The 16995-nt window shown below is 40.5% G+C and overlaps 1 protein-coding gene across 1 annotated transcript; it reads left to right on the top strand.

Moving 5' to 3' along the window:
* Positions 1-163: 163 nt before the first annotated feature.
* On the top strand, positions 164-16741 carry hgfac (HGF activator). Its single transcript, XM_008298411.1, has 14 exons — positions 164-571; positions 657-720; positions 998-1091; positions 4387-4460; positions 4581-4724; positions 6814-6945; positions 9637-9747; positions 10264-10438; positions 10826-10923; positions 11981-12239; positions 13910-14049; positions 14368-14508; positions 15195-15337; positions 16201-16741. Exons 1-14 carry the CDS (start codon positions 527-529, stop codon positions 16372-16374), a joined length of 1794 nt encoding a protein of 597 aa, XP_008296633.1. The 5' UTR covers positions 164-526; the 3' UTR covers positions 16375-16741.
* The last annotated feature ends 254 nt before the right edge of the window (positions 16742-16995 follow it).

Raw genomic sequence — 16995 nt, 5'->3', positions numbered from 1 at the left:
AGAAAGAAAAAAAAAACATTAACAAAATAAAATAAAATAAACATTCCGTGATCTGGATGAAGAAGAAGAAGAAGAAGAAGAAGAAGAAGAAGAAGAAGAAGAAGAAGAAGAAGAAGAAGAAGAAGAAGAAGAAGAAGAAGAAGAAGAAGAAAGCGTTAACTTCTCGAGGAGTAGGACGGAGTTTTGCCTTGTCCCAGCAGCTTTGGCGACCCCCGCCTTCGTCTCTGGAAAGTTTTTGGATTCTCCTTCCCACTCGTATCTTACTCTAATAATCCGTGGGCGTCCGCAGGTGAGGTGCAGAGGGGAGCACCAGTCGGGATATAGGATGCCGCGGAGTTCGACAAGCCTAATGACGCAATGGGTTTACTCAATACAGCTTCAGATTGTGAAGGACAGGATAATACTTGCAGGGTCTCCCACGTTTCCTATGACCAAAAAGCAGGCTGAGCTGATATATATAACCTGACAGGCACACCAAACCTTTTTTTCCGAGTTCAGGAAAAGGCTTCTCCGGACACCAGGAACCATGCAAACTTTCCTCATGTTGCTTTTTCTGTCGTGTGCAGCAGCGGTAAGTTTCAACCATCATGCTTACCTATTGCAAGTAAGAAAACAGTGATTTAACTTCTTTTTTTTTTTTTAATTCGTGGTTTCAGCGCATGTCAGTACCCAGGAATGAAATCTCGAATTCCAGTGAGCCATACAGGGAGAGCCGGAAAGGTAGGCTTTTATTTTTAGTCCTATGTATAATTTAGGGGGGAAAGCAAGGGGAGGGAAGATGCACAGATAGTCTCAGCTGTTGTACATTTTGTTTGGAGCTGCATATATTTAAAATTATGAAGAAGCTAGTGTTTGCATGTCATGTGTGAAGTTTATGTCCTCTCATCAATGTGAAAGAAGTCTATTTTTGTGTTTCAGGGACAGTTTCTGATGTCATTCTTTTGTGTTTTTGATTAACAAGCTGTCTTTTTTTTTTCTTTTGTTGCACTATTTGAAGTTCTTACCACAACAGGCAAAGAATGTAAGCTCCCCTTTCGTCAAGGTGGAAGGCTTCATCATCACTGCATCACCGTCCTGTCCTCGAGACCGTGGTGAGTCCTTATTTGCTAGCTGTCTGGGATCTCTCTGTTTTAGTTACACAAACAGTGTGTGTAATCACCATCAACATCATTAGCGTCATCATCATCAGAGACAGCTCAACAGGTAGCAGGGCTGTTTATATTTGCCCAGACACACACTTTACAAACCACAAAAACCTCTGCGTCACTGGAGCACAATGCACAAGTGTTACGTCACAGGGGTTCGACACGTCCTGAAAAGGAGCAAGACACATTTTCCATCATTCGTTGCGTTTGATGCGTCACTGACGCCGTGTATGATGAAGGTGTGTACCTAATTACAGCACAGTGATGAGGGATTTATGCATCAGTGTCATCAGAACATAAACTGACTTTACTAAACAGCTCATTGCTGAATTGATTCCTGTAATTGCATTCTCATAATACAATGTTATCACAGCTAACAGTTTTTAAAGGTCACATGAGACAAATGTAGAAACCGTGACCACAGCTGACATTACTTTCACATTTACTGCTTCATATACTCAATCCCGAGGGTGTATAAACAGCTGCCTCAGTAAAAACGTCAAGCTGCATTTTTTTTATTTTTTTTAATTGCTTCAGATTGCAGCAGCAAAATCTTCTTTTTATTATTTTGGAAAAACAACATGAGACTTGCTGAAGGGCTTTCCAGTCATCATTACTTGGAATTGTGACAGGAAGGGTGGATGCCAGCAAGCTGGTGCAACATGTATTCAATTATATATGTCCCAACATCTCTGGTCCACCTACACATAAAGTTACTGCAACATGACCCCATGTTTTTGTGATGTGCTCATAAGCTCGCTGCCAAAATAGGTTTGCCATTATGTATTGCAGTTTCAGTGAGCGGTGCAGTGGTATGTTAATGTTACTTTAATTAGTTAGGTCACTGTTAGTCAGAGTTAATAAGTGTTGGTTTGTAAAAAGATACAACATTGGTATCTTAGGGAGGGTGGATAAAATCCTCCGGTGTGGGAAAAGCAATTTCATGTCACAGCATCAATATATACAGATACTAACAGATTAGTCAGGCTGGCTCTGTGGTTCTTTGGGGTAAATGCTAACATCAGAATGATTCGTCAGTGTGGTAAGGTGTTTCCAGTGTTTGGCAGGTAATATTTGCTGGGTTCACCCGTCTTAGTTTGCACTCTAAACATAGAGAATGATGAAGGAATGATGGGACGACATCAGAGCTTTTTAAAGTGGTCAACAACCAACAATGTAAGAGGAGGTTCAGTGAATGGATGTGAAAAAATATTACATTAGACCCATAGTCTCAGGCTGAACCTCTGGACTATATAAAGGTACAAGATGAAAAGTCATCTGTTGCCATCTGTAAAGTCACACTTTAAAAAAAAATCATCATAAAGCAATTCTTCTTACTGATTCTCAATGGTACCTGCATTGGCGTCATCCAGATGTTGAAGAGAGATAAGATTCATATTGGGTCAGTCCACCTCAAATCATCAGGAACCTTCTGCTCGACCATCTCTGATTTGCTTAAAACTAACTCGTTTATCATAAAATATGGATAATTAAATGATATCTGTGGAAATATCTGGGAAAGGTTGGGTTTCTCTGTTTAAAATGTCTAAGGTCTTCAACTTATGATGTGAAGTGCTATGAGATGATGTAATTTGTGAATTGGCGCCATCTAAATACAACTGCACTGAAGTAAGTTGAAGTTACCATGGTGATTCCTCCTGAAGAGTTGTCACCCCATCGTGGTGGAGGTATTTGTGTATCCCTGCCATCCTGGGAGTTATGTTGACGTGAGCCCCTTTAATGGTTTCCCAAGGCAAGTTATACATAGTGCTGGGACATTGCCCAAATTAGGGATGGGCATCTTGGTGTGCTGACCTCTGGTGGCGTTTGTACAGATGTGGAACGTCACATCACTGCCGGGGAAGGATCCTGAGCTGGTACAGGACATGGAGCGGTACCCACTAGATATAGCTGGGCTCACTTTCAAGCACAGCTCAGGAACCAGACTCCTGAAGAGTGGTTGGACGCTCTCCATTTCCAGAGCGGTCCAGGTGATCCCCAGCTGCTGCTGAGCTGGATCCAATGGCGAGGAAGACTGCCAAACAGGCCCAGTAAACCCAAACATGCAGTGAGGGTGAACATCTGGCGGAGGCCCCTGTCTGTGGGCTTTTTAGCTCTTACCTCCTCTTACCAACTTAACCTCTTGAAGAGTTTCTCCTGCATCCCAGGGAAGGTTTGAGGCATGGAATCTGAGTGCCTCCATTGCAAAAGTGGCTGTTGGGAGCTGTGGTCAGAGGGCCACTGGTGCCTGTCTTGACAGCAACCTGAAAACCCCCTGGTGGATGTCAGTGGTGAAGGAGGCCATCAGGCTGAGTCAACCAGGTGTTATATGGGCCTCAGGGCGGGGTTTCCTGAAGTAGCAAAGGGGACCAAAAGTTTGACACCTCAGGAAGGGAATACAAGGCTTGGCTCAGGTTGGGTGCAGCAAGGGTGGAGACCTGCTGACCCAGACTGGGGATATTTTTGGGCGGTAGTAAAAGCATATTGAGTAACTCTTTTACCCAGTTCCCAAGGTAGTCAAGAAACACCTTGGTGGCAAGAAGCGTACGAAGTGGGGACCAAAAATGAAAAATATTATTTAAAAAAAGTCATTTTGGGTCAACCACTTTGAAACTCTAGAACTCTTTTCTACTTGGATTAGGCTGTTTAAAAATGCTTTTGTCTGTGTGGTACAACTTGTCACCTGCTTAACCAGCTATGAAAGTTCAGGAAAATAACTTATTTTTTTAGTATTTCATATTAAAAATGTTTCTATATATTTTGTTTTGTTTTATTGTGGCATGTGGGAAAAGTGCATATGGTTAAAAAGGAATATGACGAGTTGACGGTTTTTTTAATTTGTGATAAAAATGGGACTTTTTTATAACAAAACTTTTATTTTCATATTTTAACTTACCCATAATCACAGATTTTTATTGATGCATTTGTCCAATGTTTCAGATTCTGAATCAATGACAGGATGAGAAATAAGTGAAAATCTAAGGCTTTTGTCTTTAATGATTCTTGAGATGTTGTGCTTCAAATCTGCCAAAATTGAGTCATTAAGAAAACAAAAAAAGAACTCAGAAAGTAGTTGATATATCAAGCTAAAACTTCACAGATGATTTGAGATGGAATGACCCTATTGTCTCGTGGTACATATTATAATTCTGTGATTTAATATCTCTGTCAATGATTATTCAGTTTGTAATGCAGGTGACTTGCTGGTGACTGTACTATATTTGTGTTTCCCTCATTGCAGGTGCTCTCTCACACACAATTTTGATCGGGACAGGAAATGGAGCTTCTGTGCACCAGAGAAAACCCTGCCAGAGGGTTAGTTTATGAAACAGGCTGCCCCCGTGCATTCCAGCGTTGTATATTGAGAATCTAGAAAAGTTGCTTTTGCTTTCCATCTAATTGTGTTTTGGGCTTTTTTTTAAAAATGTTTTTCAGTGTTTGTCCACACGTCACGCAGAATCACAGATTTGTGTCAGATGAAACCATGTCAGAATGGAGGTGTGTGCAGCCCGATCCCACACACGCGTTCGTTCGAGTGCTCTTGTCCTGAGAGCTTTACTGGGAGATTGTGCGAGCAAAGTAGGTACCACTGGTTATTGTTGTCATTAAAGTATGCAGTCGTGAACAAAAGTTTACATGCACTTGTAAACTTAAGTTTTTAATAACTCCTGTCACTCTGAATTTTGAAACCCATGCATCTCCGTAACAACAAAACAATCACGCATTTTGGTTCTTTCACAGATTTATTATAAAGACAAACTTTATTGATCCCACAGTGGGGAAAGTTCACCGTCACAACAGCTCCAAAAAGAAAGAAAAAGTGTAAAGTGAAGGTCTTCTGGAAAAGTGACGAAATCTGCGGGGTCAAAAACATCGAGGCAGCAACTTGAATGATACGTTTTGGTGTTGTAGAAGGCTGTGTTAATCACATTTTCTTAGTGGCATGGCAGCTTCTCGTGAGTGATTGTAACTGACTACAGCTGGAGACTTGACTTTGACTTCTAAGCCACAGCTACACAAAAATGTAGCTATTTGGCCACAATGACCAGAAATATGTTTGGAAGAGACAACGTGAGGTCCTTAACCCAAGAGCATCATACCTACTGTCAAGATAGGTAAGGTGCTATGTGGTAGTAGTAGTATGCTCTGGTGTTACTTTGGTAGCAGTGAAACTAGTGCTTTCACACTTAAATTGAAAAATAAGAGGGAGTATTACCTCCACGTGCTTCAGGAAAACATACAGTTCTAAGCCAGATGGTTGGGTCTTGGACGCAGTTGAGTGTTCCAACAAGAAGATCCTCCTGAACACACATCAAAAGTGGTAAGACATGGCTAAATCAAGCTCGGATTATGGTTTTAGACTGGTCTCCCCAAAGTCCTGACTATATCCCCATCAAGAACCTGTGGGCTGTGATGATGACACAAGTCAACAAATTTAGTTGGAAGTGTAGCAATTCTATCAAGATGAGTGGTCAAAGATACAACCAGAAGCTTATGGACGGCTACCAAAAGTCTTTTGGTAAAGATTTCACAGGGACGTTACACCAAATGTTGGCATTGTTGTCTGGATATTTTGGATCCAGCAGATTTCGTCGTATTTCCAGAAGACCTATATGACATCTGTGAAAGAACCAAAATGCATGAATGTTTTTGTTCACACCTGTATGTGCTTAACAGAAATTTAGTTAACAATTACCTCAACCAGAATATTCAAAGTTGAACACATAAAGTTGGTTTAGTTGTTTTAGCCTCTACTTCCTGAATGGAGGGTTTTGATATGAGCGCTCATGTTAAGCTTCTTACTGTCAATCACCTGACAACGGTCAACGTAACAAACTATCATCACATTCATGTTGGAGAAAGGAAACATTAGCAGGATTTAAAAGTTAAGCTACTCTATTATTACTCTAATCTTTATCAGCAGATAGATTTCAGCTGAATGACAACATGTGGCCCTTATCATTATGGCAACTGAACCAACAAACTACAACACAGCGAACTCAGTTTCCTAATATTGACAGTAAAATGTGGTTGAAAGCTTGATAAAATGCTCATTTGTAGACCTTGAGTGCAACCAGAAAAATATAATAACTGCTTGTGTGTGACCATAAAAAATCATTTGACATGACATGTTCTGCAAAAATAATCAAGTAAAAATGAATAGAATGTCTTTATCTTTTTATTTTAAACCTGTTTTTGCTAAATTAGGAAAGTATTCCATATCTGCATTATGCGATGTACAGCTATCAGCCAGCATCATCAGTAGTTATGCCCCCAATGCTTCAGATCAGAGAAAAATGCTTGTTTTTAGACCCTTGACAATTTATTCTATATACTTGCAGATTACTTTAATCATTCAGATTTGGCTGGTGGTTAATATCAGTCTTCTGTGGTGTGAAAAACTCATTTATACATGAATGTTATGGAGGATTTGCATCAGTTTTGGAGAAGTCAAAGTAATACAAAAACAGTTATGAGTCATATGTAAATAGGTTTCATAGAAGTCATTTAACACATGAACAAAACAAACAGAAAATAAATGTGTCCACTTTGAATCCATCGTGTGCAGCTCAGCTGTTTAAGATTCGCTTTCTCTGCTACATTGAACTCTTTAATCTCGACTCACATTTCAACCCGCTGCCTTTTATGTGTTCTGTCGGCTTTTCAGAGAAGTGCTATGAAACCACACACCTGCGCTATTATGACATTGGAGAGTCTTGGGGACGGATTCATCTCCGCAACGTGGAACAATGCACATGTGTGGCAGGGGAAATCAAGTGTGAAAGAGACCGCTACACCAGTAAGACATGTTTTCAGCTTTTATTGTTGAGGTCCAACAGTGTCTTGTTTTTGCTCTATGGTCTGCTTGTGCTGGAATGATGAGACTAAAGAATAGTACAGAGCATTACAGTGAACTCTGCTCACTTTGAAAACTGCTGAACTGATTATCACTTTATCAGACTAAGAGTAAGATACATTTCCAGCAGCCATAAAACATCTCCAGATTTTTGGCAGAGAATGAAACTAGAAATGAAAAAGTGCAACCTGAGCAAACATGTATATTGTTTTATTGTTTTTATAACTTAACTTAATGCCGCCAAAAAAAAGTATTTGATTTTTCCCTCTCCAAAATTACCTCCTTGCAGAAGATATGAAAGACAGGCCCTACCCTTTCTTTGATCTCAGCTCCATAGCTACAAGGGTAACCTCTCCATGGAAGAAAAGCCAGATTATATGAGTCACTGTGACTCAGAAATGCTGTTTTAGGACACACCCCATGGGTCCATAAGGTGCTTTCATCTCAATAGGGGGATGTTCATAGGCATTTATTAGATTCCCTGGAATAAAGGTGAAAGAGGTAGTGAGGCGGTTTCATACTCCCTGAACTGAAACTTGCTTTTGTCATGATGGCAGGAGCTCATCTTACAGTGATCGTGGGAAAAAAAATGCTTGCTTTTAGCTAAACGGACATCCATGGTTTTGCAGATATGGGTTTCGCCCAAAATGAAACTGTATTTCTTTTAGTTGGTATGAGATCAACTTCTTCTCTTGTCTCATCTGAAGTAAAAATTTCTTACAGAGACGGGTTCTCCTGCCAAAACACTTCAGGCACAGAGGGCTGTGCTCCTTACATGAACCCAATGTTGTGTCACAGTTCTGTGGCGTCTAGCATATTTTTCAGATGTTGCAATATTACCTTGGGGAATATTCAGGCTAGATATATGACATGTACATCAGATCACAGAACCTGTGTGCACTGTGCTTTTTATGCAAGAAATGAAGAGGGATCTATGTTTTCCAACTTTGTCTGCTATATGGTGCTAGACATGTGGCAGAGCATTTGCTAATAAAACAAGCTGCTGATGATAAAAAGCCCTGCAGAGCTGGGCAGAAATAAAGAATTGGGTGAATGTGTGTTATTATGATTAACTTTCACATTACACACACTTTCCAATTCATTAATAATGCAAAAATACTGACAAGTACAGCTAGAAAATGCCTGGGCACACTCAGAAACAAAACAGTAATGTAGCGATAGCAAATTAGAAATATTGATTTACAAACTGACAAGCCGAAACATTTTTTTTGGCTAAAGTTGAACTCAAACAGGCATCACAGAAGTATTAAAAAATGTAACACACTGAGTCCCAAGCAGTCTCTGTGTGATTCTTTGCTCCTGTCACATTTTTACTTTCTTTGGGTTCATTTTTCGCTGCAATATGAAGTCCTGCACCTCTATGGAAACAGTTCAACTATGGCTAGAAATAGGCAGGCAGCATAAAAACAGTTTGAATTCCATTGGTCCTAAAAAAAAAAAAAAAAAAAGCAAAAATTAAAGGCAAGTTTGTTCAACTATTTACATGGACAAAAGGAATTACCATGTACAACAATTTTTCAAGTGCCCTCATGTGTTACAAGCACTGAAGTTGATATTTTGTTACTTAGATTTTTCACCTGTAGCCGTAATCGTTTCCTATCTGCGAGATTTTAGTTTTTTACAGAATCTAGTTAAAGGGGTGAGGACGCGGCTCCGGCGCCGCTGCGCTGAGACCCATTCATGTCTATTGCTTGCGCCGCGCAAAGCGCAAGCGCAGCGCAGGTCGCAGAGACCGCGCGCTCACTGCGGTCAAAGTTCAACTTTGACCCCTGCGCTATGACGTATAACCCGCACGGCCAATAGAAACGAGGCCTCTCGCCTGCACGGCGGACAACGTGGAGAAAAAGCCGGTGCGCTGTGTTTGTATTCACCGAATTACACGATAGAACTTTGCGGTTGTATTGAGACTCGGGGAGAAAAGTTTTCGCAATAGCAAGTGTATGGCGTTAAGTCTTTACTTTGCTATGTGAAGTGCTATGAGATACATATTGGCGTTATTTACAAAAATTGTAATTGAATTGAACAGTTCTAACGCTTACTGCCTAGCTAGCATAGTGCTAATGCTAGCTTCTTAGCTCGGGGCAAGTACATCTTTGCTGTTGAAGTGTTTGCATCAAACTAAAAGCTTTTTGCTTGAGAGGATGGCGCTGGGAGTTTTGAAATCTCCGCCGAGTTTGCTCGAAAGCCGCTTTAGTACTAATGTTTGGCGTTTTTTCTTTTTTCTTTTTTGTAAATGTGACATCCCTGTCTCACATGGCTGGTTAAAGCCCTGATGGCATGTTGAACATCTATGATTCTCTGATAAATGGTGCTTGATTTTTGGCAAATTTTTAAATGAGACATGTAGAATCTGGAGGTTTTGGTGAAATATCACATTTTAGGCTTAGATTTAGTGACGATTCTACCTGTTTTTACAGTTACTGCCTGATAAATAGTAAATACAACACACATTTCACATCAGACAGTGGGTTTAAAGATAAGTTTTATTTTAAAACTAATGTATGTCATTAAAGCATACGAAAAGAACTAGTGATGTGCAAAAAAAACCTACAAATCGTACAGTTTATAATGAATGATGTTAAGATGTGACATTGTGTGTCTTGATGTGTCCAGTGTGCCCTACAAACCCTTGTCAGAATGAAGGAGCATGTCGACTGATCACAGCTACTGGCAAGGAAGTGTGTAACTGCAGAAGTGGCTACAGTGGACCTTACTGTAGCTTTGGTAAGCAATGATTATCATTCATTTAGACAGCATCATCATGATCAAATAATGCTTGTTTTAGGCTGAAAATATTGGAAAATCAGATTTTCTGATGGCTGCTGTCTGCATACATTCAGAGTAGTTCTTACATGCATTCATCCGACAGGTGAATGACATTGTTCAAGTGTTCCTTCTTGTGTATTTTTCATGCTTTCATGTCTATACAGTGCGAGCGTGTTCATGCTTGCGTGTGATAAAAGTTAAGCTAATGGTAGCATGTGAAAACATGAGCAAGCTGCTGAGCTTCTTCTCAGCTGCTGTCAATAATGCATACAGAGAGGCTTAAGACTTGCTCTGACTGATTTGCAATGTGAAGAAAAGAGATTTGTCATCACACAGATATTGATCTACATCCAGGAAATGGTCTGATTGCATTCATACTGTTTACATACCTATGTTTTGATGTGGAAACACGACACAGTTGAGATTGTTTTGTATGTTTCTGCCTGTGGTTTGTGGGTATGCATATATGCACAGAGCCAGAGACAGAGTGCTATAACAGCAGGGGCACAGATTACAGAGGGGTGGTGGGCACCACAATGTCCGGCGCCCAGTGTCTGCCGTGGAACTCAGACCTACTGTTTGACGAGCTCCATGTGGGCACGGTGGTTGCATCATCCTTCAAGGGCCTTGGGGAGCATGCCTACTGCAGGTGTGTGTGTGTGTGCTAAAACATCTTGCTCAAGAACTGCTATTATTTGACTACCCAGCAGTATGACATATCCGCAGGAAATGGTGTCCCAAAATATACCAAATACCAAGGAAACAAGCAAACACTGGGATTTAGGCCCACATACGGGCAGGCTCAGATTATCTGATGGGCTCAGACTCAGATGCATCATGTACATTTATTGTTAGTTTATTGCCGGAAAAGAAATATATTAAAAATGTAGTCATCTGTATGTGAGTGCCCAGAATTGAAAAACAACTTTGAGTTATTCAAGTTGAAATATCGCATTTAGCTACTGTATTGTATGAAGTGATGTGTAGTGATAAAGACTGATGCTACACTATGTCCACTTTGTTTCTGTGTGTGCAGAAACCCAGATGGGGACAAAAAGCCGTGGTGCTACACACTAAATGACGGCGCCATCTCCTGGGAGTACTGTGACATCCCCTCATGTATAATGCCCGTGTGTGAGTAAACAGAGGATTTCGTGGTCTTTTAGTTGTTGTTGTGAGATGCAGTTATTTTTGGGCTATTATCGGTTAAACATTTTGTCAAATTACAAATGATGCACTGTTAAATGACTTGCATGTATCAGCCTGATGTTACTTTCATCAGTTGCTTCTACTGCGGTTTTCTTGCAGAATTTCTGGTGCATTCCAATAAGATTTTAGACAACCCCGAAGAAAAATGATCAGGGCCGAAATGATTAAAAAAAATACAGCAATTTCTTTTTTTTAACCAGTTTAGTTGATTGAGGTTTCATTTTGTCAAGCACAATGCACGTTTTTGTTATTAAATAGTCAGAAATAACAGGAAAATGCACATTTTGTAAAATAAAGTAGCACAGACTCATTGCTTTTACTGCACCTGGACCGATCATACTGTCATGTGTAGTCACCTTAGAGCCTGTCCTTACAACAAGCCACTCTGAACTTTCATTTTTACAAGGTATGAAAACCATCGGCCATTCAAGGTCACACTGAGCATTAATGTCTAAACCGTCAGCCTCTGCGTTTACTTTATAGTCCGATGTTTGTGATAAAAACAAAACTGTCGAGAATGTAGCTACTCTCAGCTGAGTCACGCTGCTCTCAAAAGGTAAACTCGGCTAGGTTGATGGGTTGAGTGAAAGAGCTTTTTTTAGTTAGATGCTGCAGGAGAGTAAGGCATGACTCACCCCGAATCGGCATCTCATCTCACGTGGAGCCAATGTTTATGTAGTGAGTGGGATTTGTCACAGAACTGGCAGGCTGTGCTGTCCTCAACATATGATTTGCAGCAAGAGGATGCTCAGTTACCCTGACATTATCACCCTCCACAACTGCTTTTTTGCTTCTTGCAGGGGGAAATGAGCCAGGGGCAAAATCAAAGATATTCAGAAGAGGTATTTAGGAAGCTAGTAGAAAATTGTAGCTGTTGAACTGATTTGTAGTGGTTTAGTTTGTTGTAGTTTAGAAAGTCGTAATTTGAACTAGTAACAGTACTACTAGGTCGTAAATAATATCTATTTTTAACTTGTTTCAGCTTCCTCTCGAAGGATTTTCCCACGCTTGCCCACCATTAGAAAACCCAACTCCTCCAAACCAGCAAAAAATCCCGTGTGTGGAACAAAGCACAAGAAGAGGGTACAGGTAGCCAGGGGGAGAATAATGGGTGGACATGCTGCCCTGCCTGGTTCTCATCCATGGATGGCAGCCATTTACATTGGACAGTCAGACTTCTGTGCTGGCAGTCTGATCTCCTCCTGCTGGATCGTCTCTGCGGCTCACTGCTTCTTCCGCAAGTATGTAATGAATTGACTTTGGCTGCAATGGATGTTAAATGTACACTGGAACAAAGTATGTTTGTAGTCAAGGGTTCTTTATTAGCAAAACTTAAAAAGTTATCAGCAAGCACAAGTGACTTTAAAGACATTTTCTGTTTTTGTGAACCATTTTCAGTCAGTGTACAGAAAACTGAAAGCAATTTGACTCAGCTAAAAAAAATAATCCAGAATCAAAACCTTTTATAAAACATTTGTAGTTCAGAACGGAGCATAATATCTTCTGCTGCTGGGTACAACAGTTTTCTGACCATTGTAGCCGAAGAAGCGTTTACAACTTGAAAGGCAAGTTATTTAGAGGCTTTGACCCTTCAGTATCGCAGCTTTATGAACGCACTATATTCAGACATGAATCCGCTTCGAGGAAAACCTTAAAATGTCTCATGATGTTTACATGAAAACTCACGCTCTTCCCTCTGATGTCAGTGAACAGGCATCTGTTGCCACTGCTCAAGGTCAAATATCTTTAGCCAACGCATTAAATCATTAAACTGGACTTATTGTAAGTAGCAGCAAACCTGCTGTTTGAAGAAGATACGGTATGATATTTGCAAGGCTTTCCTTTAAGCATACATTTACTGTGTTTCACTACCAGGTAGGATTCGGTTAAGCTGTTTGACTTTCTGTTGGCAGGTTTGAAAGACATGCCAAAATTACACCATCGATCAGAGCTAAAAACTGAAAAAATTCAGGGACTCTTCAGCTAAATATGGAACCAAATTAAAAATTTAAATGGTAAAAAGATAAATATTATGTAGACCCACCATTTTTTTGCCCTTGACTGACATCGTGGACAAAATTTACATAGTTTCTCAGTTTTTGTAAAATAAAGAATCAAAGAAAATTGCTTCTTCTTTTCAGGATTTCTGGTATTAAAACTTTTATACTGTGACATTGTTGAGCTTCTATTCATGCTTGTGCTGTTTCCATAGTAGAGCAGGGCTTTATATTGAAATGAAAAATGATCTTGCGTTGAAGAAAAATGTCACAGTAGCAAGAAATGCCCAGAAATTGCTTGGGGTTCAGAGGGGTAAAGGAAGCAATGTTCATTAAACCCCCATACAAAAATGTTGAATCAAATACTAGACATGTTATTTTTAGAGCCAGCAGTCGTGCCAAAGGTGAAAGGTTTATCTTGAAAGTAGTGCTTGAGAAAAGGTCATGAGAACTACAAAAGGTAGATCTATTTCACAGGAATCTACTCATTAGAATAGATCAGTGCTTGTACAAAATGCTACACTGGGATGACTCAGTGGCAGGGTTTTATAGCACATACCAAATAGATGAAATTCTCCTCATCCAGTTCACTTCCTGACCAGCCACCAGGCCATTTGCCACGTATCATTCTCCTGTTTCTTTCGCCACTTTATCCATCTCTGCTGCGACTATTGAAAAAAGTCAAAATGTGACTAATTGTATTGTGGAAAGGAATGCGATGGAGTCTTGGATTCATCCTCTGTGGATAATGCACAAAAGATTTTGAGGAAATGCATCCAGTAGTTGTTGAGGCACCCTGGCTCTAGACTAAAATGTTAGATAGACTTTTATCATTCATCTCATTTTGAGTGTTCTAAACACATACATTGCCAGACCAGTGATGACATTTTTTTTTTTTTTAATGTCTCTTACAGCCCCCTGAGGTCTCAAATCCGTGTGGTGCTTGGTCAGCAGAATTTTAATGTCACTGGTCCCAACACCAGGACGTTTGGAGTGGAGGAGTACATCTTTCCAAAACAGTTCTCGGTGTTTAATCCAACCCTACATGACATTGGTAATCATTAAATGCACACACACACACACACCTACACACACACACACACACGCATTCCAGTGACTCACATAAACTTGCAGACCTCCTTTTTCGTTCAGAAACACACAAACTTCCTTAAGACTCCACTCTGTGTGCACAGCTGTGCGTCAGTGAGCAGCTGTGTCCCTGCACCCCTCTACATGAACACACACGCCGACACACACTGATACTTGGGTGTGGCGGTTTCATGAGGGAACAGAGTCTCCAAGTCTGCAACTTGCTTAATAACATTTCACTGTTTCTTTGCCCATTTCATAACGCCGCGTTGCCGTTTGCCAGTTCTCGTCAAACTGAAGAAGCAGGACGGGCGGTGCGTGAAGAGAACCCCATTCATCAGGCCCATCTGCCTGCCAGACAAAAGCACGACGTACCCTGATGGGTACTGCTGTACCATTAGCGGCTGGGGACATATGCATGAGTGTGAGTGATGAGGACATGGCAGCGCTTTATCATTTCAGTTTAATCACGATAACAGCTTTTTACACTTGCATGTTGAAAGTGATGATATTGGGCGCCACATAAACAGAGGCTATAGTCCCCGACGCAGTGGCCATGGGTTTGAATCCAGCCCACGGCCATTTGCTACAGTTCCTTCCCCCATTCTTCTCCCTACTTTCCTGTCTTTGTCTCTCCATTACCTAGCCAATATAGCCCAAAGCCAAAAAAATAATATTAAAAAAAGGTCATATTTAGTATGTAACTCAAATCAATGATTTCCTTGTTTATACCGCCACAGGAGAGGATGACATATTTGTCTGTAGTCTCACTTAGGAAAAGTTATATTTGCTTTCAATGCATGTAAAATGAATACTTTGACATTTTTGGAGTTTAACTTTCATGATGAGAGTTAGACGTAAAGATCAATGTCACTATCTGTCATAGCCAGCAGCTGATTGGCTTAGCTTAGCATAAAGACTAAAAAACGGCAGCGACACCCAGTCTGGCTCTCTTCTTTAAACTTCACTGAGGATACTGGTTTAGAAGTCCAGACCTCGAGTCAGGTAGGGTCACCTTATGACGTCGGTGTTGCTAAAATCTGGTCAGGTTGACGAGGTTCCACTTTTTTTTGGTAATATATAATGAGCTCATTGTGTTTTATTCGACAGCGGGACAGGGTTACTCGACCCTGCAGGAGGCTGGAGTGAGACTGATCCCTCACGACACTTGTAAGAAGCCAGAAGTCTACGGCAACCACGTCACTGCCGGCATGCTTTGCGCAGGGCTCAACGGCTGCGTTGACGCGTGCCAGGTAGGAAAATGGATTATTAAATTCAGCTAGAGTCCAAGAACACAGAGCAAATGGAGCATCTTAGTAATTTAAAGTTGACGAGAGGCTTGAGGTTGTTTGATGTTAGTGGGTCTACACTACAGACAGGGATCTTAAACTCTTCTCTACGGTCATATTGCTTTGATTTCAGGCTATGCTTCTGCTATCATTTACTAAACTACTTTATTCTGACATTGTTGGCATTCTGTTTAATTCAACGTATTTTGCTTTCAGTTAATATTTCTGTTTTTTATTGTTCTGTTATTTACTAGCATTTTGATCAAGTCGTAGGACAAACATGTCGAATATATCCCCTTTTACCTCTTACTGCTCAGTCTAAACAGGTTATACGTTAATAAGCCGACATTAGCTTTGTTAATTGGTTCCATTAGCTGGTGCAGCCTGCTCCTGTTTTTTCTAATAGAATTAGCTTTATTCATTAAGTATTCTGAGCAGAATAAACCACTGGAGCCGACATAGCTGTGTTGACCTCCTGCCTTGGCTCTCGAGGACTTGATATCAAAAAGTTGAGGTATCAGAATAATGGAGCATCACTCAGGAGGGCAGCAGGGATTCCCCCCCGAGAGAAGCGCTGCAGAAAGTCAGCGAGGCTCCAAATCTGTAAGATTGTGAGATGCTACCCACTCAGCCTGCTGTGTAAAATGTTTAAGCTCTTTCCTCTAAATTGAATGTCACAGCTGACTGTTTACCTCATGGGTAGAGCGCAATTTTCAGTTATATATTAGTTTTCAAGTGTGTGACTCAGCTGTTTGTGGGCCTCCACTTTGATCTGTGTGTGTGGATGTTTATGTGTGTGGACTTTATCTACTTATGTGTTTCCTCAGGGTGACTCTGGGGGCCCACTGGCTTGTCCAAGGGATGATGTCAGCTTCCTGTATGGGATCATCAGCTGGGGAGAGGGCTGCGGCCGCTCTCGAAAACCCGGAGTTTACACAAAAGTGGTAAATTATATAGACTGGATCAATTCAGTGATCAAACGCAAACCGAAAGCTTCATAAATGGACTTTACCTGAACATTAGCTTTGGGATGTGTGTTTTCTTGTTGTTATTGTAATGTTCTTAGAAGTTTATTGGCTATATTTTTTTATAACTGTGAAACATTTTGTGACTGAATAAACCTTCACTGACTTGATAAAACTGTTAGACCAATGAAAGAGCACTGCTTGTGACTGTTGTAGATCTTTGATTAAACAACCTCAGCTCCAGGTCCACTTTACTAGCTTTTTCAGGAGCCCTTAACTATGGTCTTAATCTGCAGATGGAGTTTGTTTTGTTATTGTAATGACATATGTTGAGATGCTCAGTAGCTGTTCTAATTTCATCCATAAATCTAATAATATTATAATAAAAAAAATAAGTAACAAAGTTTGTTTTGTTGTTGAAATGATTACACGGGCAAAAGAAAAGTCAATCCAGGGTTCATCGACTTTCTTTTTGTAGGAGTCAGATGGTGAAACTGTTAAAGAACTGTTATTGTTAATATGTCAATATAGTGTTTTTCACATGCCGGAAAACCATTTTTCATGTGTGTTTTGGGTCGTTGTCTTGCTGGAACACAAACTTCTGGTTGATAGTTTTAGATTTTCCCGAAAGAATGTGAAGGTAATTCTCATCCCTCG

Source organism: Stegastes partitus, unplaced genomic scaffold (assembly GCF_000690725.1).
Source record: "Stegastes partitus isolate 25-593 unplaced genomic scaffold, Stegastes_partitus-1.0.2 Scaffold1315, whole genome shotgun sequence".
In the NCBI taxonomy this organism is placed as follows: Eukaryota; Metazoa; Chordata; class Actinopteri; family Pomacentridae; genus Stegastes; species Stegastes partitus.
The sequence above is the reverse complement of the archived record's forward strand: the minus strand, read 5'-3'. Positions and strand labels throughout refer to the sequence as shown.

Bases quoted from the DNA above. Each gene is read 5' to 3' on its own strand.
- hgfac (XM_008298411.1), top strand. From the start codon at position 527: ATGCAAACTTTCCTCATGTTGCTTTTTCTGTCGTGTGCAGCAGCG. The intron at 721-997 runs GTAGGCTTTTAT...CACTATTTGAAG, and splicing joins ATACAGGGAGAGCCGGAAAG to TTCTTACCACAACAGGCAAA. The intron at 12,240-13,909 runs GTATGTAATGAA...TGTCTCTTACAG, and splicing joins GCTCACTGCTTCTTCCGCAA to CCCCCTGAGGTCTCAAATCC.